The following is a 25,527-nucleotide window of genomic DNA, read 5'->3' as shown; positions in this document are numbered from 1 at the left end:
AAGTGGTGTGCGATAGGCTATTGTAGTATAATTGTTCATGTCTTTATATTGGGGGGAGAGGGGGGGCATTTGAGGAGGACATGTCCCCCTCAAAGTATATTATGATTACAGCCTTAATCCAACCTGATTAAGAGTCTGCATACCAGAGAGTGGTTGAACGGCTGGTGCTCTGGCAGACAAACTTGCTCTTGATCCTGAACATGCTTAAAGGGATACTCCACCATTTGGGGAAATACTCATTTTCCACCTCCCCTCGAGTTAAAGAATTGAGTTTTACCTTTCCCCAGTTCATTAAGCCGTTCTCTGAGTCTGACAGTAACACTTTTAGCTCCAGCTCATTGAATCAGATTAGACCGTTTATAGGAGAGATGCTAACAGTCTAATCTAATTCAATGAGATGGAGCTAAAAGGGCTACACCACACCACATGATATCACCATCATCACTCTCATAAACAGCTGACCTGAACCATCTATTATGCCACTCACTCTTTTTGAGCCACAAACTATAGATGCACTCCCACACTGCACTTTATGTTTCTTGGTGTTTTATGCTCCCAATGTTGTCTTCAAGGCAACGTTGCCTGGAAGGCGCTATGGTTAGGCATGGGTTAAGGTTAGGGTTAGGGGCATAAAACACCATCGAGCGCACTTTGTGTACATAGTCTGCCTTTTATACAGTGTTTATTTTACTTGTATATTGTGTATCCTATCTGTAAATAATGCGTTGTCTGTTTATTGTGTACTGTCATTATTGTCTATATTGTATTATCTTGTTTATATATCATATTATATATATGTTGTATATTTATGTATAGGCTATCATATATTTTTTCTGTACTGCTAGAGAGACACATATACGGATAATAAAGCACATTTCTGATTAAGATATAACACATGTATGGAGCTCAGTGTATGTCTCATGTCACTTGAGGTACAAATTTGCTATTGTAAGACCCTGTCTTGTTTGCATCGTGCAAACCAGACCCTGTGCAGTTCCAGAGAACAAGGCCTGCGTACCAACCCCCATTGTGGTTTCTGCAGGCAGATGTGTTTCATTTCAACTGTGACGTGCGACGGATCTCACCTGTACAACTGAAAAATATATTCTGGTAAAACACCTGATACCTTCCATCAAAACATGAAAAGGTCAGCATGCTCCCACTCTTTGTAGAGTATCTGCCCACATATACACATACACACACACACACACACACAAATGCAGCCTTAATTGGAATCTGAATAGTGAATAATGTACTTTTTGGTTAAACAAGACTGTAACTAACACTTCACTTAATCTTAATGTATAACATTGTTTAAATGCTCATTTCTCTTCTCTTTCTCATTTCAACTTTGAGAAGGAAATTGTCATAGGGAAACAAACTATCAACCGCAATGCAAGAGAATAATGTATGTTTAGGCCAACGTGACGGAACATAATCTTGTTATCCTTTATTTTCAAGAAATGGAGCATTGCAAAGAAGATCGTCCTTTTGCTGTACTGACAATGCAGTGTACCTCAGTTTGTTAATTCTACCACAAAGTGAAAGTTTGAGTTAATTCATGCAGCCATGAGGAAGTGTTTGAACTATCAAACAATAAACTCTAGAATGGATTCTTCCCTGCATGGTGTCTCAGTCATGGTTAACACTGAACAACAAATCCAAATTAATTCTGAATGTTCATTTACAAGGATTGCTTTTGTCTGTTTCTTCTCAATATAGCATATCAGTCAGTTTACATGGCACCTAACTGTGCTATGTTAAAAACCTGCCATTCTCCATCCTGCTGTAACATATACACAGTATAGAGAAAAGTATTTAGATGCCTATACCATGACACCCACAGGAACTTCAATGACACCCTATTCTTGTCTGTGGAAGTATTTGCTAATTCATTCAAAAGAGTTTTTTGTGAGGTCAGGCACTTATGTTGGACAAAAAGTCCTGGCTCACAATCTCTCTTCTAGTTCATCCCAAACGTGTTTGATAGTATAGAGAATCCTGTTCTCAGTGGGCCAGTCAAGTTCTTTACGGACATGGAATTGAAGGATTGAAGGCTAGTTTGACATCCATATGTGTATAAATATTCACATAACTGCATTATTGAAGTTCTGTTGAATATACAGGTTGGTGGGTATAGAGGTTAGTAAAGGTCAAAGATTCTGGACAATATAACAAAGAGTATGACCAAAACTAACATCAAGAGAGAAGTGAAGAGGCTGATGTAGGGAAATGAAAAGAATAGCGGAACCCCCGCAGTCAGGCGGCAGTGAGAGTTCTCACTGAGCCATAGATCAAACATGACCAAACCATAGACCAAACATGGTTGGTTTGCAATTAGTGTCCACATACTACAAATGCACTCAACACAGGGACATTCTGCATACATTTCCATTTTACCAAGTAAGAGAATAAGCAAACAGAATGAAATAGTGAACTAAAGTTTCACTATATTCATATTTTTTAACAATAAAGGAGCTTTTAGCACACCCTGGTGGACACTGAGAAGAGTGCAACCCACAAAGCATAAACGTAAAATATAGCCGCAAGCAGCAATGGCGGCCCCGAGCACCTGCAGTCCGCGACCCGTGAGATTACGGAATCCAACTAAGCACTGACGTGGTGTGTTTGTGAAATATCTGTGTGTGCTATTTGTTTTTTACCTCAGAAGCACTTGCTCATTTCCTGTTGGTTATGACGCTTTACACATATGGTAATCACTAGATGGCACTATACCACAAATATGTAGGGTACAATGATACACTTCTAAGTTATTTGTTTATGACATACATTTTGCGATTGGCAGTGCAATGCAGATAACAGTTGACTAGTTATCCTAAAAAACTGCTTTAAGCCTACTCACTGGAGGAGGGGCATTGCTCCCATCCCCTTATGTTCATCTTAGGGAGGTCCACATCCCTACCAACTTCTGTGTGTGGAGTGAAATTATTTGCTGACCGACTCAATGACATAAGGGACATATTGAGTCTCTAGGCCACACCTGGGGCAAAATCTCTGTCCCCGAATAGATACTGTGAGGGATCAAGTCAAGTCACGTCAAGTCAAGTGGGTTTCACCATGGATATAAAAAAATATAAAAATATATAACAAAAAAACATTTGAGACGCATTCTTATTATTATTCCTTATTAAGTCAGTGGTGTTGTTGTAGGTGATATGGGTGCGAAATTAGCCTACCCCCCCCATCTGATAATATAAAATTAGGACGCCTGAGAATATCTAGGAAAGGTAGAGGTAAGGTAGAGGTAAGACTGGTATTTATAATTGTGACAAACAACAACACTGATTAAAACAGATGATAGATCTGTATGGTGACAAATCGCATTACTCTCTTCTACTAGTTGCTAGACATCCAGAGCTTCGATTCAAGTCCAAATTTGCTGCAGTTTTCAGGAAGTAGCCTTGCCTACTTGTATTACACACGAGAAACACGAAGAAGACGTGCATTTGTTCGTAATGTTGAAAAAAAGTTCACGTGTGATGAATTCTTGGGTCTGTTATTCACCTATTCTGATTCTGAAGGAGAATGTCTTCCTTTTGGAGATTATGATCAATCGTCTATTGACATTTATAGTCATGGTGCGTCTGTGAATGGAGGTGCTTCTTTGCGTGACGGTGTCCACTTAGCATACCATGCTTATTTCGACCCTCCGTAATAGACGTGGTACAGACAGCAGGGGTAGTAAAAATATGCTTTTTATGCTCGCTTTGACATGAAAAACACAGACTATATTGGACTAGCTGCAGCATGTGAAGCAAATGAGGATGCACCTGAGGTCGATGTGAGCAATGCCTTTAGGAGGGTAAATTGTAGAAAACCTACTGGACCAGATGGCATTTCTAACAGGGTTTTGAAATCCTGCGCTGCTCAGTTAGCTCCTGTGTTCACTTATATCTTTAACACATCATTGGCTCAAGAGACAGTTCCTACTTGCCTCAAGCAGTCTGTTATTGTTCCAGTACCGAAAAAGTCCATCATGTCTGAATGACTTCGCCCAGTAGCCCTGACGTCTACAGTGACAGTTTTGAGAAGCTTGTGAAAAACATTATCTGCTCATCCCTCCCTGCCTCCTTGACCCCCTCAATTTGCTTACAGAGCCAACAGGTCTACAGAGGATGCTATCTCAAACCTCATGCACACCACCTTAACTCACCTGGAGGAGGGGAATGGGAATTATGTGAGGATGCTGTTCATTGACTTTAGTTCAGCATTCAACACGATAGTACCTCTCACCTTGGTCACAAAGATGAAGGCCTTAGGACTGAACACCACCCTGTGTCACTGGATATTTGACTTCCATACCAATCGTTCACAAGTGGTTAGAGTGGGGGGTCTGACATCTGACTCATTAACCATCAGCACCGGTGCTCCCCTAGGCTGTGTTTTGAGTCCACTGCTGTACAACATCTACACACATGACTGCAAAGCCAACAGTAGTCATACCTCCATCATCAAGTTTGCAGATGACACAGTGATCTTGGGTCTGATTAGTAACAACAATGAACAGCTCTACTTGGATCAGGTTGATGAGGTGGCACAGTGGTGTCTAACAGCTTGACACTGAATATCAATAAAACCAAGGAAATGGTAGTGGATTACAGAAGGCAGCAGCAGAACTACAGTTAAACCGCACTAATGATCAGCGGGCAACCTGTAGAGAGAGTCACAAGTTTTAAATACCTTGGTGTCCACATTACTGAAGACTTAACATGGACTGTTAACACTCAATATGTTCTGAAGAAGTCCAGACAACGACTCTACTTCCTTCGTCAGCTAAGGAAATTCAAAGTTTCTACATCCATCATGAAGGCCTTCTACACTTCAGCGGTTGAGAGTGTTCTAACTGGTAGCATCATCACCTGGTATGGGAACTCCACAGTTAGAGATTGTAGTACTCTGCAGAGAGTAGTGTGCTCAGCTGAACGTACTATAAGAACTCAACTCCCTGCTCTACAAGATATCTATTCCAGAAGAGTACTCCTAAGAGCCCAAAAGATTCTGAAGGACTCTTCTCATCCTAACAATGGATTATTCCTACCGCTGAAATCAAGAAGATGCCTATGTAGTCACAAAGCCAGAACTGAGAGACTCAGGAGAAGTTTTTATCCCCAGGCCATCCAAACTCTGAACTCACACTATACTGACTTTACACACATTCACTCCTCAGCACTCTCAAACATTTCCCAACTCTGAACTCACACTATACTGACTTTGCACTCATTCACTCCTCAGCACTCATGACCCCCACACCCACACACACACACACCTACAAGACTTCTAGCACTTTTACATCCCCTCCCTATGCTACAGACCTTTTATTTATTTTCTTATTTCATCACACGCCAAAACACGCACACACACACACACACACACACACACACACACATATCTGACTTTCTCCAACTTTTGCACATCTCCATAGAACTTTTTATTTATTATTTTGATTTCTCCTCCATCTACCCATGTCCTTGATTGCCTAGCCTTTTCTGCCCCCACCCCCATCCCCAACACACACACTTACATCATCACTGTCATCACTTCACATACATACAGCACACTGCTTGCTACAGTAAGCCTCCTCTACATACTTGCTGCACACTGCCCCCCACATACACAGCACATTGTCTTCAGAATCTTCTCCAACACACATCCTCTACATACTTACAGCACACTGCCCCCACCTACCCCACACACACACACACACACACACACACACACAGTCACTGCTCCACTCCCCTCCCCACCACACACACATCTTCACTGTCATCACTCACATACATTACATACAGTACTCTGCTTGCAACACTTACAGCACACTGCCCCCAATACACAGCACATTGTCTCATGAGGAAGCTTGTCCAACACACATATTGCACACTGCCCTCTCCCCACATACACAGCACACTATCCCATCTCCCCTGTCATCCCCCAACACACACACACCAAGACCCCTGGCAGTTGGGTTAGCCCCTTGAGCCGTGGATCTGCCCAAGGTTTCTTCCTTGGTAAGGGAGTTTTTCCTGCCCCTGTTGCCTTGGGTGCTCCTTGTTGGTGCCCCCACCCAATCCCAATCCTCCCCACCTTTTTTATGCCGCCCTTGCCACTTAATCTACTAAACCCCCTCTTCTACTGCACTTTTACCCCCATTAATGCACAAATAGGCTGACACCAGACATAATTTCACTGCATTTCTTACTTCCAGTAACTATATGCATGTTTATTTCCTTGTATCCTTGTAAAAATAGGGCTTTGAAGAACTTCAAAATCACCCGTGATAAGAACTGATTTGACCAGGCTACTTTATTGTATAGTAGCATAGGGTTTGTGGTTATAGTAATAGTTTACTACTGTTGGTTTACATTTTAGGCCTACTGTTTTCCTGTTAATTTGTTATGAGGGCAATATGTCAAAAAAATAAAGTAAACCTGCTCAAATATGTTTGACATCCAGTATTTACTGAAAGGTGCATAATGAGGTTCTTGCCATTCAGTGGCATCATAATGTTAATTAGATGGGTAAATTTACCCCCTTCATAAACTTTTGTTTATACTCACTAGATCACACTAGTTCATCTTCAATAGTTCATCACCTACCAAATTTGGTGTGTGTAGCTGAAAGTATATGCCAACCACGGGATGAATCACATAAGGGGGCGCTAGCGAGTCCCTGGGCCACGCCTGTTGCCAAGCCTTTGTCCCTGAGTAGCGGGCACTACGACTGACGTGTGTACCAGATTTCATGAGGTTTCGACCATGGGAACCACCTCAAAAAAGGTAAAGAAAAAATAATCTTTACAAAAACAAAACGGCTTCGCACCTCTTGGTGCGCAAGGGCGTCCTGGCCCTGCGCACCGTCGGTGCTTGGGCCCTAATAATAATCCTTCAAAAAACAATAGGGCCTTGCGCCCTTCGGTAACAGTCTTGATAAACATCTAAATATAAATTCTGACTCATTTATGAATTTCTTGTCATCAGCATGTCACTTGCAGTGATCCTCCATCCAATACTAGTCCTCTACAGCCATTACACTAATCCAATGATATGTTGTCAAAATAATTATGTTAATTGTTGTTATTACTATTATTACTATATTATTATTGTAAACCTAAACAATAATGGTGAAGGTGTAGGTGTTCAGCCTTCCTTCTCCTTGTTTATAACTAGAACTAATGAAAATAACGCTTTGTTTGGAACTGGGTCACTTTGCTGGCCAGACCCACCAGAACCTCAGTGACAGCCCTGTACCTGAACAAGTAGACCCTGCGGTGGTTCAGGTCTGAGAATGTCCATGTGTCAGGTGTGCCCTGGGTGTCCCTGCTGGTCCAGCTGCTGTGCGCTTCGGGACCCGGGTCCTCCTCAGGACTCCCTTCCCTCTCGGCCAGCTCCAGGCGGAAGCGCAGCACCCCGGCCGGCCAGAGGGTGGCGGCGCTGCGCTGGACGTCCTCCACTACGGCGGGTTGGGGGACATCCTGGGCCAGCTGCGGGTGCACGCGGGCCCCTCCGTGGAAGAAGTGGATGTCAGCCCCGGGTCGCGAGGTCGAGACGGTCAGTGCGCAGGCGATGAAGTGCACCCCTTCCCCGTGGTTGGCCTCCAGCAGCTCTGTGAAGCTGTGTGAAAACACAGCACAAAAAGGACACTACGCAAAATGGCCACCAGAGTGGCACAAAGTCACTCCATCCCGGCAGGATCCTGACTGTGTTAACAACTTGGCAGTAAACTTGAGTATAGTTAACTCAAAATCATTCATTAGTTTGACTATAAAATCAATATCTGAGTTACGTTCAGTAAGCAGCACTCATGTAAAACAAGTTATCCTACAAGGCTGTGTTCACATCACTACACTGTTCCCAGAATGCCACAGCCCTATAGTCCACATATTCTTAAAAAGATCAATACTAAAAAATATCAATCCTAAAAATGTACTCAATCATGCTCATACTTGCTGATGAGTTGAATTACTTTCTGCACCAGAAAGTTGTCTTAATTAAGTGTAACCTAGGAGAGTCAACAAATTATGTTAATTAAGTTAGCAATTTACAGTAAGTTAAGACAGGGTTCTCAAAGTGTGGGGCAGGCCCACTAGTGGGGAATAGAGACATAACAGGAAATTAGTTTTTCCGAAATAATGCCTTTCTGTTTTGACAAGGAAGATCATAGATTCAAACAAAATGGCCACACACAAACATAGGAGTCATAAACAGGCTGACATATGAATTAAAACTCTGATCCAGTGGACCGAATCAGGGGTCAGGTGGGGCTTGAAAATTCCCCACCACTAATGTGGGGAGGGATCGAAAACGTTTCAGAACCACTGAGTTAAGATCACTGTTTTAAAGGAGAATTCCAGTGTGATATTGACCTAAAGTGTATTGAAACATGATACCGAGTGTGAATGTATGTCTCATAGCCCATCTCGGCTTGTCCCCTGCACTCCAAAATCTGGGCTTAGTTAGCCGATGCTACCAACAGCTTTTTCAATAGTGGTGCTTCTCGCATCAGGCTAGCCATGCAAATAAATCACTGTTTTACACCCATTTACGAGGCTCAATGTATCTCCACACTTCATTGGTAGACTTCCGAGGGCCCTGACTTCCGAGGGCCCTGACACATGTCTAGCACGTAGGGCCCTCGGGGGACATGTGATGGCTGTGTTAATCATTTAAAGCTAATCTATGTGGCATGGCTCTCTTTTGATCTACACTTAAAATTGGGAGTTGTATAATTTCCCCTATAATTCACATTTGACTTAAATGAGTTAGAATTGAATCATGTCTCACATTTAAGTTGTCATGTCATCATCCAGTTATTCTAAAACTTTGAGTTGAAAGGTGAATATTGTCCAATGCCCATCTGCATTATTCTTTTTCTATATTTTTGGTTCAAGCATCATGAATTTCCATGGCTTCACAATGCAACTAAATACAACAAAAAGACTTGGACAGGAATGCACAAAAATAGCTGAACAGTGGGCCTGTTGTGGCCTGTTGTGTAGGCCTACATATACATATAAGTGTGTGTACATGCAAAGTTCCAAAAGAAAAATATTGGTTTCACTGACACACTGGACTCCTTTCAGTTCCAATAGGCTATTTAAAAGTTGCACCAACCCTAAAAAGGAAATGTTTGCTGCCTGCATGCTGGTTATGCCCTAGAGGTTGTCAGTTTACATACACACTGCAGATTTTAATCCGATTTTAATCTCATCTCAGCGGCCCATCTATTCCATTTCAAAATGCAGAACTGTCTAGTACAATCAGATCCATGTGTCTGCAAATGGGGCAAATGTTTGTTGAGTTTCATAAGGGAGGCATGTTCTGTTTGCATGAGCTTCCTACAGTAGATAACTACTCCAGAGATGGTGCAACTATTGTGGTGTTCTTGTCAGATCAACAGAAAATGAACAATTGGTAACTGACTTTGAACAGTTGGTGCAAAAAAGGTGACACAAAAGGTGATACTGCTGTCCAGTTTTCATTAAATCCACTGAAATTCTCAGAAGCAGGATATGACCACATTATTTCCCATCTTGATTGTGTTTCATTTATCATCCAAGAGTCTTATTTAGAAAGTCTGTGTATTTTCCCCCTTCATTTCCATCATGCTAACGTGGCCTCCATTAAAGCATGTTTTGCACGTGTCTGGATTGGGCAGCTCAGGTGCGTGTGAAAAGTAACAGGAAAACAGTGAAAACAGAGGGTGGAATCCACTTCCTGGTTAGAAATTAACCATCACAGCGTATCACCTTGAAAACACTCGACAAAAGCAACTTTCAACCCTCAGTATGTCCTGCTTGCATGATCAAAGCTAAGATGTTATTAACACGACACCCACCCTCTTGTGCTATTGCTTTAATGGAAGTCAATTATATCAGCAAATTGCACAATAAAACATAAAAAAAAAACATTTCTTTAAACTTTTTTTCTTTCTCTGGTGTTTAGTGGCCAATTGTGTATGGTTGCTGGCAGGGGCGCTGCTAGACAATTTGGGCCCTATAAGTCTGGGGGCCCTTGTCAGAGCTGGTCCTATCAGTGCTGCCCCAACCCCCACCCCACCCCATACATCTAAGCCCAAAAACTCATTTACATATTCAAACTCATATCATTTACAGGGGATCAAAGGCATTTTGTTTTATTTGTGTTTGAAGATATCACATTTGGGTTGTGGACACATACACAAACAACACACCAACACAATTATCAAATATTGGTCTCAAAGCAGGTAACCTGGTAGCGAAATGTCAAGACTTGATAGTAGACAAATTGACACTGAGAGGCAGAAAACACATATTTATGTAAATAAGGTATAATTAGATTAATATGGAAATAACAAACATTCTAATGATTTGACAGACTTTGATTATCCTGTGAATTACAGGAAGTTGCAATACATGCACAGGGGAGGCCAGAACGTGCAAGAGTAGCTTTCAGTCATGCATTTGGGAATTGGGATGTGCTTGGGTCATGATGAAGATGGAGAAGGAGGAGAAGAAGGAGTATTCTTTAATACTCCGTCCAAATTGTCTACTTTTGAAACGTTTCACGGTGAGAAAGGCTCCTCTAGTGTTCCTGTTGCATCGTATGCTGGATTCAGTCGGTCATGCTTGGACCTGCACTGACACATGTTGAACAATCATGCATTTCCCCTTGTTATGACTTTACACAGAATAAGAATAACTAATGCATTTCATTCAGGGTGAATATACATTGGGGTTTTCTAGGAGGTATTTATGGGGAGCTAAATTAGGTACAAAGTAATGGGTGATTCATGGGGATGTAAATTGATATAAGGCAAATGGGTGAACATCTTCAAACTATATGCCTGTCTGTTTTTGCTGTAACAACATTTCAAACTGAACTGAACTGAACTGAATATAGCTGAAGTATCTGAGACATAGAAGAAGCTAGTGTCCAGTCTTACCCATTCTGATGACATTTCTTTCCTAACAGAAACATAAGAGCAAGTATACAATCTTTAAAAATCCATATAGATATATCTTTTAAGACCTTATAATGCATACAATAACATATCCACTAGACTACTTACTTTGTCGACCATTTCGACAGCAGTAAGCCAAGCAACAGACTGCTGATAGCACATTCCAGCTTAAAACTGCCACCAGCAAGTGAAAGTATTCTGTGGGAAAAAACAGTTTGGGATTCAATTATTAACCATGATATAATAAAATATTATTATAAAGTCCCATTCATAATAACCCATTTATTTTGAGAGTAAATCACAAATTCACAAAGCTGATATGGGACCCTTATTTGAATGATGAGTAAAGTGCAAAGTCTTAAGCCCAACTATCTAATCAAATACCTATAGGCAAAGTCTATTTACTTATTTAACACCATGAGACCTTAACCAACATTGATAGATGTAGTTTATGCAGGAGTGTTTTTCTCCAGTAAGTTATCCACAGGGGGGCAGTATTGGGCCAGAGCTGTATATACAGAGAGAGTAGAGCATATTCGCTCCATAGGGTTACGCTGCAGAGTCATCTGACGTTGGTATCCAACATGGCGGAGTTGGCCAAACTCTCTCATATTAACGTTTTTCATGTGACGTATTCTAGGTTCTATAGCTTTGTTTACATCCACCTGGTAGGCAAGGGACAAGTTGAACCCATTGAACATCGTTGTCTGCAGCTGCCTCTCAGTAGGCTACATCTCTGTATTTCAGCAATGTCAACATTTCAGGCATCAATAAAGGTGATGATGAAACGTTATCCCATTGTTCAATATTTGATAGCCTGTCACAGGAACGTTATTTCGCTAAAATCGCCCTGATTTGGTGCATTGATCTGTATCGATAACGTTATGGGAGAACCTGCATGTAGCCTATGGTAGCCTAACTTTTTTTCTCTGTTCAAAACTCGGTTTACACGAAGACGATAGACTTTCTTAGAAGCTGTGAAATTTGGCCAGAAAGGAACATGTCTTCCCTCTGAAAGTTGACACAAAAAATCAAACAATATTTAATCATTTAACTTGAACTGAACAGCCAGCTTTTGGTAGGCATGTAGACTCAGCAGACGTTAAAACGGTAGCCTACAGCGCCAGTCAGCATCATGTAACATTAATGTCGTTAAAGTCATGAATCCTGTAACATATTATAACATATAACAGCGATGACTCATTCAAGACGATCTGCATGGATATATAACCACCCAGAAAACTCAGAATGTAAGTGATAAAGTTCATTAATTGTATGAAACGCTTTTACTAGTTCATTGCAGTATCGGCTATATTAGGCTGTTATGCTAGCTCAGCCTTTAAATATGCTGTTATTTTAGTAATGTGGACTTGATTAAACGGGTAAAGATAATTCATAAACTTATGAATTCATGAACTTATGCTTATTTCTTACATGACTGAAGCAGTAGCCTAGGTTCAAGCGGTGTTTGAGGTTGCTGTGTTAAGTTCAGCTCAAAAATCAGTTTATTTTGACATACGGGAGTTAGCCTAACTGAGCTGTAGGCCATCACATAAGCCTATTCTGTTTTGATTTATTTTGTGATAATCAAATGACACTCATGATAACTTGAAATAGAAGGACAGAAGATAGGTGATTGATGTCCACAAGCACGAATTTCACGAGACAAATTAGAACAAACTGTTCTGGTAAAAATAATCTTGCCATGTTTAAAATGCTGCACTTTTTTCCCTTCATAGCCTATCTCTGGCAATTCATTTTGGATGACTGTAGATAGTTGTATTTTAGCCTACGCCTTCGTAGACAGTAGGCTACACCCATTAGGCCATCTTGAGAGTAAAATACTTCACAGCTGCTAACGATCATCCTCCACAACCACACTAGATAGGTAGGCTAAACGGTCGCTCGTTGCCTTTTGCTTCTTATTGTAAAACCAACTGTCCTACACAAGTGGTCGGCATCCCGGTCAATATTTGATATTCAAATTTCAATTTTGAAGCTTTTTGTAGCCATGTGTAGCCTATGCAACCCGACTGTTGTAGGCTTGCCTACCACTCTGCAGTGCCTTGCCTACCATTCTTGCCTACCACTCTAGTTGTAAACAAACGGTCACATGACATTATGACGTAGGTGCAAAACCTTAATAGACCCTTTCAAGAGAGTTCCATTATCAGCATCATAGTTGGCCCCACAAGGCTTCCGTTTTAACATTCCATTAGTTATCTTAATGCAGAGGAACTTGATTGGGAACCAAATAGAACGTTCAAGCATTGTTTTTTTTTTATTGTTAAAAGGGTCTATAGACCCTTTCAAGAGAGTTCCATTATCAGCATCATAGTTGGCCCCACAAGGCTTCCATTTTAACATTCCATATGTTATCTTAAAGGTGCGATTTGTAGGATTGTTACAGAACGTTCTGCAGGCCAAAATCAAAACACTGGTGAACGTTCTCAAGACTACCAGACGCGAGCCTCTTCTGGGTTGCCAGATGTAATGAAGACTTAGCTAACTTTAGTTGACCTGCAGCTGCTTTAACGTTTCTCCAACCATGACCCAGCTACACATTACGGAAACAGTGAAAACAAAAAATACATCTCTAACCAACGTAACATATTTAGCTGAGGTTAGCGATGCAGATGAAGTTTAGCCTAGGCTACCTGTTGTGGAGAAATATGGCCAGCTCTAAGCGTCAGACTTGATATTCTTCGTTTGACTAAGACGCCACCGCCTCAGGAAGCTCCTCCGATGTCCACTTAATTTGTTTCTTGTTTTAATTTTGGAAATTTGCCTGCCTCTCGTAGGCGTTCATGACTACAACTGACAGCTGTTGACAGTTGGCCTTTGCTAATTTGGCAATCCAAATGGGAGGACGCGCTAGCCCATTATTAATACGCTATTCTAGAATTAATCGTTCAAAACATAAACAAAAATTCCAAGAGATTCCGCCCTGTAACTCATTTTTTTTCATGGGTTTTACGGGGATTTACGGGCTAGAGTAATGTTGTCAAATGAGCCATTACTTCAATTCATCGTGTTTTCTTACTCTCTGACAACATATGGTGATAATTTTTGGAATGGTTACAGTTTATTTTCCATTATTTCCTACATACTGGACCTTTAATGCAGAGGAAGTAGATTGGGAACCAAATAGAACGTTCAAGCATTGTTTTTGTTTTTATTGTTGAAAGGGTCTATACGTCTCTGATGAGTTATTGTACTATAGCTATTGTACTATGATGCCAGACCGCTTACTTGCGCACACTGGTCTGAAGCCTCGCCACTGGCCGTTGGCCTCACAGGTCACCTCTGATGACCCCAGCAGTAGGAACCCAGGCTGGCACTGGAAGCTACAGGTGGTCATGAGGGTATCATTGATTCCACCAGAGCAGTTCATGAGTCCTCCAAAAGGCTCTCTCAGAACTCCACAGGATGTAGCGGAAATAGCTGAGAGAAATAAGATAGGGAGAGAGAGAGAGAGAGAGAGAGAGATAGAGATAATATTCAGTTGCTGGGAAATTTCTGAAATTACATTAATTTGTGTGTGTGTGTGTGTGTGTGTGTGTGTGTGTGTGTGTGTGTTACCTGAGCATTCTGGCACACGCTCACTCCATTCCCCTGTGATATTGCAGGTAATTTCACCTGGATCCTCCCTCCTGAAGCCTTCCTGACAATCAAACTTGCAGGTTGTCCCAAAGAAGTAGTTGTCATGGGCATCGCAACACTCCATCCATCCATTCAGTGGTGCTGTTGGCTTAGGACACTTTACAACTGTTAGAAAACGGAGTGAGTCATTAATGACCTCCTGAGATTCCCAATGTTTAGCAAAAAGAACCATGGAACTCGAACAATGTAGCAATAACAAAGCATTTGGTGAATTCGACTATCTCTCTCTCTCTCTCTCTCTCTCTCTCTCTCTCTTTTTTTCTTTCTTTCTCTCTTTCACTCTCTCACTCAGAATGGTCTGAAAACCAATTTGGTTAGAGGAGATGAATTGTGTGAGCTTACCTGTTTGGCAGTGGGAGCCCTGAAAGCCAGGATTACACAGGCACCGGAAGCTGTTAATGGTCTCCACACATTCTCCCTGATGACTGCATGCATCACTGGTGCACTGGGCTGAAGAAAAGGTAAAAGTGTAATAATGACTTATGTATTTTAAAAAATGTAAGCAATAAAAACATTTTTAGGATGTAGAAAGTACTTGTCTACTTTACCTTTATAGCAAATGGCATAATTCACCTTAGAGCAATCTAAATCATTCCATTTCCCCTTTTTAATGTCTGTGTTGATGTATATCTCAACACAGTCTTCGTTGTCCTTGTCGCTATTGGGTTCCTTGGGAGCCCATGACTCAATTCCAATCTGCTTTTTGTTGGTCCCCACCCAGGTCCAGGTCTCATTTATCTTCCTGATGCCGATCCAGTAGTGTGGCGAGCTGACCCTATGTGGAATAATGTCTGTGTTCAGGAGGTGATTTGTCTCGTTCTCGTTCTGGATGGCTACTAGATCGGTGAAATGTGTCCTGCAGTAGTTGCGCGCCACTGTCCAATTCATGCTGTGGGGTGAAGAATGGTATGTCCAGCAGACCGCATATCCAGGGACAGAGAGGGCTGAATGGTGTAATGGTGTTTTGTGGGTGGGTGCACAGCACATGGGTAACATGGGGAAAACAACAACAACAACAACAACAATGTCAAGATGCATATCCATGATTACAGAAAACAAATTGTGATGATGAATAATTTGAGCACTGAGACGAACAGACCCAAAATATGTCTGAAGTTATTAGCATTTCAATCGGACTATTGACTTAAATATTGATTTTCATTACTGATTCAAACAAGTACAAACAAGCAAACTATGTTTGCATAATCTAGCACTGTGTCACTTCCATGCTGTCTAGTCATGTCGAAAATAACATTGCACACAAATATATATTCAAATTCAATTAATGTCCTGGCACTCCTTAATGTAAAGATTACAAAGATATTCACAAAAGGCTATCAAGAGGAGTGGCTTTCACTGTTTATGAACAAATGAATAAAGAAGCTTCCCTACGGAAGAAGAACAAACGGAAGAAGAGCAAACTCTAATGCCTCTTGGAGTTCGGAGACTGAATGTGAATGTGTGTGCTTGTGTGATGTTTGTTCATCCTGATCCACAGCTTCTGGAGGAAACGAAAAGCAACCTGTGTCCTTTTCTACTCACAGAAGGCTAGTATGAAGAGGAATGGCTTCTGTCTGCTCATGACGCCGGTTCTTGTGCTCTGCTGTATCTTGCAGCTTGCCCAAGTCTGTTCATTGAAAGCAGAGATAGTACAAACATTATGGACCAGAGTTTTATGCATAACATATTCTGGATGCTTTGCGTGTGCGTTTTGGCTGTGGGACACAGCTTTTTAATGAGAAGCTGGAGCTGCGTCTGAGATGTGTGTCTGATGCAGGCAGTGTGGATGCCAAAATCAACAGGTAACACAGCCATCATGCACACACAATGTATCCAGTGGGTTTCAGGGCTTGTTCCAATTAAAAAAATACTAAAATTTAGATTAAAAATAGCAAGGTATAGGAGAACAAAAAACATCACAATTTAAAATAAGAAATTAAACCTGAAAATGAAAAGCAAAATAAAAATCAAATTAGGGAGTTATAGGGTGTCATTACTGAAAATAAACTGATTGAAATTTGAAATTGAAATGAAAAGAAATATATTAATCCTGTTGTAATCATGGTAAGTCATCTAAGGAACAATTTTAGTTAATTTAGGGAAGTACAGTATTGTTATGTTGATTCAGCAAACACAAATAATATTTGAATTCCTTTGGCTGTTTCTCACAGCTGATCGATATTTTACGATGTGCATGAGTGGAAATTAAAAACCACAAAGCAATTCTATAAAATCCATACCTATCTGCTGTGATGATGGATCTTTTTGAGTTCCTCTGGTGGGCCTGTCCAGGTTCTAGCAGTAGTTCTATCGATTCACTGGTTGCCCTGACCGGATTAGAACCTGTGTTATTGAGCTGTAGGACGCTGCTCTCACCTCTATCTTTGCCTTCACAGTGGTCCCAAGCCCTGTGGCACACAGCTCTCTACTTAGCTACAGGAACCAACAAAAAATCACAGGATGTTTTAAATGGATTTTCATTCCACTTTTTTTTGTGTTGACCTGATTTGAATAGATGAATGCCAGGTTTCCGAGAAAGACACAACTGGATGCTGTAAATTCCTGCGTGTGTCAAAATGTTGGTTGAACGGCCTGTGTAACGTGTGCTATTTTGTTTGGACAAAATAGTTCATTACAAATCTCTGGTTCTCTGGTTCATTAGCCTAGAGCAAATGAATCTGATGTGACAAGTTCAGCTGAAGCTCCATCATTTTCATCTTGATAAGGATGTTAATAAAGTATACATTACAGTATATATTACAGACACAGTATCACAGTATAGATGAGTTGCGCTGATGTACTGTATAATAGCTAGAGTTAACAGTACAGATGGATATTACAAATCAAAATAAACCATGAAGGTGACAATTTCACAATTTCAGGAAGTGGTGCAAAACACAAGACAAAAGTCATGACTATTTTATATAACCAGGGATATAGAGGAGGCTAAACGCAAGTAAACACAGTTTATCCACCTCTGAAAAGAGTTTATTCACCAATTGCAACCTTAAACATGAACAAATCATGCTGTATCATCCACACTCACAATATGTACACTCATCAACACTCTGTGAATCATTAAATACCATTGGCATGGCTATAAACATTGGACAATAACCTCCACCATCATCAAAGATTTTTTGAATGCCTTTGTAAAAATCCGATACCGCATGGTGCAGAATTCATAGTTTACCCACCTTTTATTTTACCATTACACCTCTGTATATAACTATTATTATCATTAAATTATGTGTGAATGTATGTCAGATATACAGGGCCCTATAATCTTATCTTCTTGTCTGTGCTCCATCTGTCCATGCAACAGGTCACATGAAAGATACAGATAAATGAAAAAAAATAAAATAAATCTGAAAGCGTGGCGTATGGATAACTATGAATTGGGGGTAGAATTGGATTCAAGGTAAAGGTCCCATTTACTTTTTTTCCATATTATTAGGCATGTAACCTTCTATCACGACACTTTAACGTCACATCGGTGTGACGGGAATGTTGGGAAATTAACATTCTAAAGAATATCTGGGTTCATTGAATTCAACATAGAATTTTAGAACCTTCAATTGTTGCGGAACTTAGAATGTTCAAAAACCTACACCTTTAAGGGTTAAAACTGGGTAGGGGAATTCTATCACTAACTCTAAGACTGGGAAATACCCTATTTTAATCAGATAGCTGATAAGCAGGTCATGTTTTTTTTACCCTCCATGTTGAATCACAGATGCTGTGTTTTTCCTTTTCCTGTGACGGGAACAAGTGTTTGTTGAGAGAGGGGCCTTTCTGGCATTCCTGAGTGATGATAGTCATGGTGGGGTGGGAGGGGGCGTTGTGGTGGACAGCAGAGGTGTTAGGGGTGTGTGTAGGGGTGGGGTGGGGAGGGGAGTGCAACCAGAGATCCGTTGCACCAACAATCAGTAACGCTGCCAACAATGACTGACCTCTGACAGGATCATACTATGTTTAGAGTGAGCGGGTCATGGAGTCAGAAAACCACTGTTCTGGCTAAATGCACTCTGCACGCAACGGTGAACACACACACACACACACACACTCACATACACACATATACTTTCTCTCTCTCACACACACACACACATACACTTTTCTCTCTCTCTCACACACACACACACACACACACACACACACAAACACACACACACACACACACACACACACACAGTGCATACCCTGACACAAACACTGATGCACATATGCATAGATATAATAACACACACACAGGGTGAGAGAGACTTTATGTCTATTCCCCACCTAAACAGCATACATTCCAATAATTCAGAACTGTCTTCCCATGCACACAATGCTACTGGTCCTGTTGACAAGTATATCAGTGGGTGGAATGCAGAGGCAGATTAGCTTGTACCATAGGCACATCATACTCACATAACTTCACTCACTGCACACACATTCATACAGCACACAGTCCTCTAGAACATTCTCTCTAAAACTCTAATTAATTCATTCTAATTAATCAAGAATCTCATTTCAGCATCCACTTTTCTATCTTATACTGCTGTAGTCTACATCCAAGAGCATAGAAATTAAATATTCAACTTAGTTAGGCTTAGGTTAATGTTAACATACTAGATGGAATAATAATGAATTCAACAAGCAACTTCCTGAGAGAGAGGTTATCCAAACTTCCTTCTGCTCCTTCATTTAGGATCACATCACTTGCCTAAAGAAAAGCAGTCCAAGACAAAGGCCTAACCTGCACCCCATGTCAATTTTACGGGAAGAGGAAGGACTTACTGGAAAGAACATAATAACGAAAACACATAGCACATTATATGAAACACTTTTATTCATATTCTGAAAAATAGAAGTACAAACAGCGATAAATATACATATTTAATACATATTCATATTAAAACAAACCATGATGCAGAATAACATCGGACCACACAACTAAACCAATAATAATAATAATAATAATAATAATAATATACGTTATTAGAATAAATTCAATAATTTTGCCATGAACAATATGCTCAAATAAATAAAGAAGCTTCCCTAAGGAAGAACAACAATTTAGCATACCAGTGCCTCTTGGAGTTTAGCAGTGTTAGGGGCATGAATGTGCATGTGTGCGTGTGCGTGTGTGTGTTTGTGTGTGTGTGTGTATTTATCCAGAATCACAGCTTTTGGAGGAAAAAAAACAGCCTGTGTCCTTTTCACCCATGACATCTGTTTGTTCAGTCATTTATCGCTGCTAAAAGGATTCACAATTCACATATTCACACGTGAGGTTGTTTCATTCTCTCTGCCATTCCGTGGGTCGCTTCTCCAGCTGTCCTCTCTGCTCTCGCCATAAGCCTGCACTCTGCTGAGTGCCACAGTCCTGCAATCACAAAAACAAAGCGTCAGCCATCTCTGTTCTTTATTCTGTACATTTGCCAGCTGATTTGACACTACTATCATTATCACGAACACTATTGTCGAGGTTCACGGCGTCTGCCTCACCTGCTGTGTGTGCTGTGCCAGCTCTAGATAAGACTATCGACACTCTTGTACACCTGTGGGGGCCCGTCTTGATCAAGGGTGCTGTGGATAGTCAGAGTTATAGAAGATATGTAAGTCTTAGTATTGCTGCTAGGAATCAAGGGTAAAGATAATAACTCATATTTGTGATTAATGGAGGAAGAAGAGGCTATCTTTGTACTTACCTGTTGAGATCAAACTTGTTTCCTGCGGCAGAAAGGAGAAGATTATCATCGGAGGTAGTATATGAAAAGGGCTCTAACATACACTGCTCTACACATGATTGTATTGTTCCATAGTACAGGTATGTAATGATATACACTGACAGAGTGTTTGTAATGATTGAAGCCTTTTTAGCGTATATTCACCTTTCTGCTGCATTTTCCTCATGAGCCAGAAGATCAGAGAGAGAGCAGAAAGTGTGGTGGCGCCCCCTGCTGCCAGCATGATGGTGGTGGGGTTGATGAGAGGCTCGGGCGGAGCTGTAGAGGGCAGCAATGATGAACACATGAGAATAACAAAAAAACAGACTCGGTACACCTCATTCACAACACACACACACACACACACACACACACACACACCACTACAATTGATCTTCCCCTCTATCTCTCTTAAATTATATTATATACACACACACTTGTTTGCCGTTCCTACCTTGACACTCGGGTACTTCTCCTGTCCAGTTGCCATGCTGACTGCACATCATCGTCTGGTTTCCATGGAGGAGGAAGCCTTCGCGGCAGACAAACGTGCAGCTGGCTGTGTAGGTCTGCTCCTGGCCGTCGATGCCCCCGGTGCAGTTCATGATGCTGTCGCTAGCTGTTTGTATCTGGGGGCATCTCACCGCTGAGGCAACGAAAGAGCAGGGCACATATAAGACAGGCGCAAACCATGGAACAGTGTGTGTGTGTGTGTGTGTGTGTGTGTGTGTGTCTGAAGCACATGCATCTCCCTAGCTCTTTTTCTTACAAGGAAGAAAGAAAGAGAGGAATAAACAAGGAGGGAGAGAGAGAGAGAGAGAGACTTTTCCACAGGAGATTTTCATTACCTTCACATACAGGAAACTGGTCAGTCCACTGTCCAGATGCAGTGCAGCTAACCGCAGACACACCGCTCAGCCGGAAGCCGTCTTCACAGGTGAACTTGCATTGGTTTGGGTAGCTGTTGGGTGCTGTGGGAGCTCCATCACAGGAAATATGGCCGTGTTGCAGAGCTGGGATGGCAGGACAGCGAACAGCTGGAGAGAGAGAGAGAAATGCAACATTCTATTAGTCAAGAAAGGAGGAAATGACAGCTTAAGCAGTGTATGCTACCAGCAGCACAGCCACCACAACACATGCAAAAGCTTTTCAGCTATGCGCAAAGGAGCCACTCACTGACCTGTGGTGAGACAGAGTAAAACCTGGGTCAGTGTGGGTATGTGTGCATGGCATGCTTACCTCTGCATATGGGGGTCTGTCCATCCACGTTCCACTCAGCACTGTCTGTGCACACTGCTCTGCGCGCCCCCTGCAGGCGAAAGCCCTCATCGCAGCTGACTTCACAAACGGCTCCATGGGAATTGCCTGAGCAGCGCACGGTGCCTGCCTCTGGGACCTTGAGAGAGGGACACCGGACCTCCACACAGGCGGGGGTCGGGGAGCTCCATTGCCCTGTCTTGTTGCACTGGGCGCTTGGCTCCCCCTGCAGGTTGAAGCCGGGGCTGCAGCTAAAAGAGCAGGCGGAGCCGATGTGCCTCTTATCCTTGGCGTCTGTGCAATTGGAGAGTAGGTGAGGGTTTTCTGGCCTTGGGCATGTGATGGCTGATCAACAGATTGAAGGGGAGCAGACAGAGAGCAAAAATGGTCTTTGATCACTCATTGTCACACAAGAATTGTACAGAAAGAAGAGGTAGAGAAAATGTAGTGTGATTTAATTTTTTTTATATTCTTACCTTCACATTCAGGAAACTGGTCAGTCCACTGTCCAGATGCAGTGCAGCTGACCGCAGACACACCACTCAGCCGGAAGCCGTCTTCACAGGTGAACTTGCATTGGTTTGGGTAGCTGTTGGGTGCTGTTGGAGCTCCATCACAGGAAATATAGCCGTGTTGCAGAGCTGGGATGGCAGGACAGCGAACAGCTGGAGAAGCGGAGAGAGAGAGAGAGAAAAATTCTATTAGGAGAGCAAAATTCTATTAGGCTTTTATTTTATATTGCCTTAGAAGTTTAATTTAGGCCACAGAAATAAAGCATAAATCTGAGTTTTCACTGATATACCAGGTAATTATGAATCAGTGATTTTGAAGTGACCCCAAAATTCAGCTGTATTGCATGTGTGATAAGACATTACATTATTTATGCAACTTTGTAATCCTGTTTATAGCAGACATATTATTATTATTATTATTATTATTATTATTAATATTATTATTATTATTATAGCAGAGGTAGGATGCCTATCTACCTTCACACTGGGGCTGGGTGTCGTTCCACAGGCCCGAGGCGTCGCACGCGAGCGCGGAGGCGAGGGAGCCGGTCAGGGTGTGCCCCTCGTCACAGGTGAACTGGCAGAGCGACAGGTAGCTGAAGTCTCCCAGAGGCGAGGTGCAGTTCATGGAGCCCCTATTGGGCTTGGCCAGCTCATCACACTGGACCGCTATAGCAGCAGAGAGAGAAGAGAGGTCATACAGGTCAGACAGGATGACCACGTTTTTCATATAGTCAGGAAACGAAGGAGTGCGCGCACATCATAGGAGTGCAAGTGCTGGACCAAAAAAAGTAACTGAGAAGAAATAATAAAGGTCCGCACACTGATTGAAGCTCCCAAACATGGATTTATTTGCACAACGTCGTATCTAAATATAATAGCTTTATTTACTCTTCATTTTCGACACCATCGTCTATGATGTGTATGAGGTGAATATGGACACGGGCAAATGATAACAGTAGCGGTGAAGAAAAACATACCCTCGCAGGTTGGGGGCACGCCAGACCAGGCCGCGGAGGCCATGCATCTGAGGGTCTTGGAGCCGCTGAGCCGGTAGCCTGTCTGGCAGGAGTAGTTGCATTCTGACCCGTAAGAGAAATTCCCGTGGGGGTGAGAACAGCTGAAAGAGCCCTGCTGCGGAGTCGTGATCACCTCCCTGTCGCACTGGACAACTAGTGGAGTCAGAACAAGGCGAGGTAAATAAACACAAAATATTTTTTATGGACTAAGTTTATGTATAGAAAGTAGCACATGCAGTTTGCTCAAATATTAGCGTACCATGTTCACACTTTTCACCGTGGAAGCCTTCTAAACACTTGCATGTGTGATTGTTGATAGTCTCGACACACTCTCCTTTCCCGCTGCACGAATCCTTCTCACAAGAGGCTTGAGAATAACAAACAGATATAAAGGAGACAGAGATCATTTTATGTATTTAATAAATATCATGGTAATGAATATCTGGCTGATCATTTCTATTCATTTAAGATTCAGGATATTTGATAAGTAATGGCATAATCAAAACTAAAACATTCTGCTTTCCAGAATAAAGTTGGTTTACAAGTAACAACGATCTTTAAATTTGAAAATACATCACAGTTAATTATCATACCCCTTAAGGCATCCTTCTTAAAAAATATAATACTATAATAACTAAAACTAATGACCTATAACATAGAGTAAAATCACTGCTGTCTCTGAATTAACAAACAAACCATGGCCTGACTCACCGGTGTAGCACAAGGCTGTTTTTTGTTTATGGCAAGAGATGTCGTTCCATTTCCCCTGGTCTACATTCCTCTTGATGTAAATTTCCACACAGTCCTCCTCGGTCCCAGTCCTTTGGGCATTGTTGGGCTCACTGGTGGCCCAGTTCTCTGCCTCCTTAGTTAGCATTTTGTTAGTTCCGACCCAGGTCCAGGAGCCATTTATCTTGCGAATGCCGATCCAGTAGTAGCCTTTTATCTGGGGCAGAATAGTGTTGAGGTGGTCGATCTCACCTTTGTTCTGGATTGCCACCATGTCTGTATAATGAGCCTGACACCAGACTCTAGCTTTATTCCAGTCCATCGTCTGGTTGGAGTAGTGGTAGGACCAGCCTGCTACTTCCAGACACCCTGACAAAACTGGGATAGACAATAAAGACATAAGATATTTATGCGATACTGCATAATGAAACCTAATTTATTTCATTATTAAATAAAACATACTGTGCATTTTAAATCTATAATTGTCATTAACAACATTAGATGAAAATACAAATAAAAAAGCAAAGTGCAGTCTTTTGTAACATATTGCCAGACACATTTATTATATAGTAAATAACTGAATGCAAATTAACATTGTCTACATACTTGAGAGGATGAACATTGTTAAGAAGAGGCGCATGTTCCTCCTTTGGTTGCATGGCGTTACTAAACAAAATTCCTGTGAAGCACAAAGAAACATTTCAACGATAATCATACAGCTATTGACCAATAAACAAATTGTTCTACATCTACTTTACTAGCATATGTGATCTAGGAAAACCCTTCATATGGTGCACTCAAAAACTTTTGGTGTTTACTCCGTTTCAACCCTCCCTGGTGAAATTTGATCAACTTAAGATTGTGATATCACCCATAGCAACATTCTTGACACTGTCCCCTAGCAAAATCCTGGATACAATCCTCCCAAAAATCCTAGATGCTGTTAGGATGGTATCAGAATCATAAGTTGGTAAAATTGCACCATGTGATGGGTTTTCCCAGATCGCATCAACTTTGCCTTACATCAAGACACTTACCATTTTTGTAGCTCTCTCAGACTGCAAGACTGAAGCTGATAGATGTCCCTGTCTGTCTTTGGATGTGGATGATGAGTTTCTGAAGTGTGGGCTAACACTCACTCACATTTTTATACCAATCCTGAGCACCAGATTCCCAGATGTGACGTGTTGGAAATTCCCTCCCAGATAATCCCACCTCTCTAAGTTTCAGTGTATGAAATTCCTCTCCTCGTCAAAGATCAAGAAGGTTAATAACGGCACTCTTACCCCCAACTCACACACACTCACACATGCAACAGGAAGCCTAGGCTCACAGTCAGGAAGTTCTCTGGGTGTCTAGTGTTGGGCTCCTGCTTTATCCATGTGAAAACATTTCCACAGTAGGCGTCTGGATTTTTAGTCATTCTGATATGAAATGCCGTAAAGTAACGTAACGTTAACGTAACGTTGAAGTAACGTAAGCGATAACATTATGCAGAGAGACCAGCAAAGGAAAAGGAATGCGAAGAGGGAGAGAAGAGAAAGGTGTGTGAAGATGTGAGAGAGGAGATGAAGGACTATATGGAGGGTGATAAGGATAGACAGACAGACAGACAGACAGACAGACAGACAGACAGATAGATAGATAGATAGATAGATAGATTTTCCAGGGGCT

The 25,527-nt window shown here is 41.6% G+C and overlaps 2 protein-coding genes and 1 long non-coding RNA gene across 5 annotated transcripts; 1 reads left to right on the top strand and 2 right to left on the bottom strand.

Annotated features, from left to right (window-relative positions):
- The first annotated feature begins 1,057 nt into the window (after positions 1-1,057).
- Positions 1,058-1,613, top strand: LOC125300119. The gene is made up of 2 exons (XR_007194514.1): positions 1,058-1,147; positions 1,462-1,613. It is a non-coding gene; the product is annotated as an uncharacterized LOC125300119 (long non-coding RNA).
- An 8,522-nt stretch (positions 1,614-10,135) lies between these two features.
- LOC125301052 (P-selectin-like) lies at positions 10,136-16,908 on the bottom strand. Of its 3 annotated transcripts, XM_048253305.1 has the most exons (9): positions 16,860-16,908; positions 16,162-16,246; positions 15,168-15,563; positions 14,962-15,069; positions 14,539-14,724; positions 14,209-14,400; positions 11,065-11,154; positions 10,939-10,960; positions 10,136-10,627 (listed from the first exon to the last, which is right to left on the bottom strand). In XM_048253305.1, the coding sequence occupies exons 2-9, from the start codon at positions 16,199-16,201 to the stop codon at positions 10,558-10,560; spliced, it is 1,104 nt and encodes a 367-aa protein (XP_048109262.1). In that variant the 5' UTR covers positions 16,202-16,246; positions 16,860-16,908; the 3' UTR covers positions 10,136-10,557. The 3 variants fall into 3 exon arrangements, with proteins under 3 accessions (XP_048109262.1, XP_048109261.1, XP_048109263.1); XM_048253304.1 differs by lacking the exon at positions 16,860-16,908 and having other exon boundaries at positions 16,162-16,367; XM_048253306.1 differs by lacking the exons at positions 16,162-16,246; positions 16,860-16,908 and having other exon boundaries at positions 15,168-15,596.
- Positions 16,909-19,497: 2,589 nt separating this feature from the next.
- LOC125300566 (E-selectin-like) lies at positions 19,498-25,441 on the bottom strand. Its single transcript, XM_048252579.1, has 14 exons — positions 24,891-25,441; positions 24,460-24,532; positions 23,836-24,231; positions 23,384-23,491; positions 23,086-23,277; positions 22,583-22,774; positions 22,070-22,258; positions 21,576-21,938; positions 21,185-21,373; positions 20,791-20,982; positions 20,502-20,615; positions 20,319-20,340; positions 20,116-20,196; positions 19,498-19,993 (listed from the first exon to the last, which is right to left on the bottom strand). The coding sequence occupies exons 1-13, from the start codon at positions 24,891-24,893 to the stop codon at positions 20,139-20,141; spliced, it is 2,091 nt and encodes a 696-aa protein (XP_048108536.1). The 5' UTR covers positions 24,894-25,441; the 3' UTR covers positions 19,498-19,993; positions 20,116-20,138.
- Positions 25,442-25,527: the final 86 nt, after the last annotated feature.

This window comes from Alosa alosa, chromosome 9, assembly GCF_017589495.1.
Source record: "Alosa alosa isolate M-15738 ecotype Scorff River chromosome 9, AALO_Geno_1.1, whole genome shotgun sequence".
Taxonomy (NCBI): Eukaryota; Metazoa; Chordata; class Actinopteri; order Clupeiformes; family Clupeidae; genus Alosa; species Alosa alosa.
The sequence above is the reverse complement of the archived record's forward strand: the minus strand, read 5'-3'. Positions and strand labels throughout refer to the sequence as shown.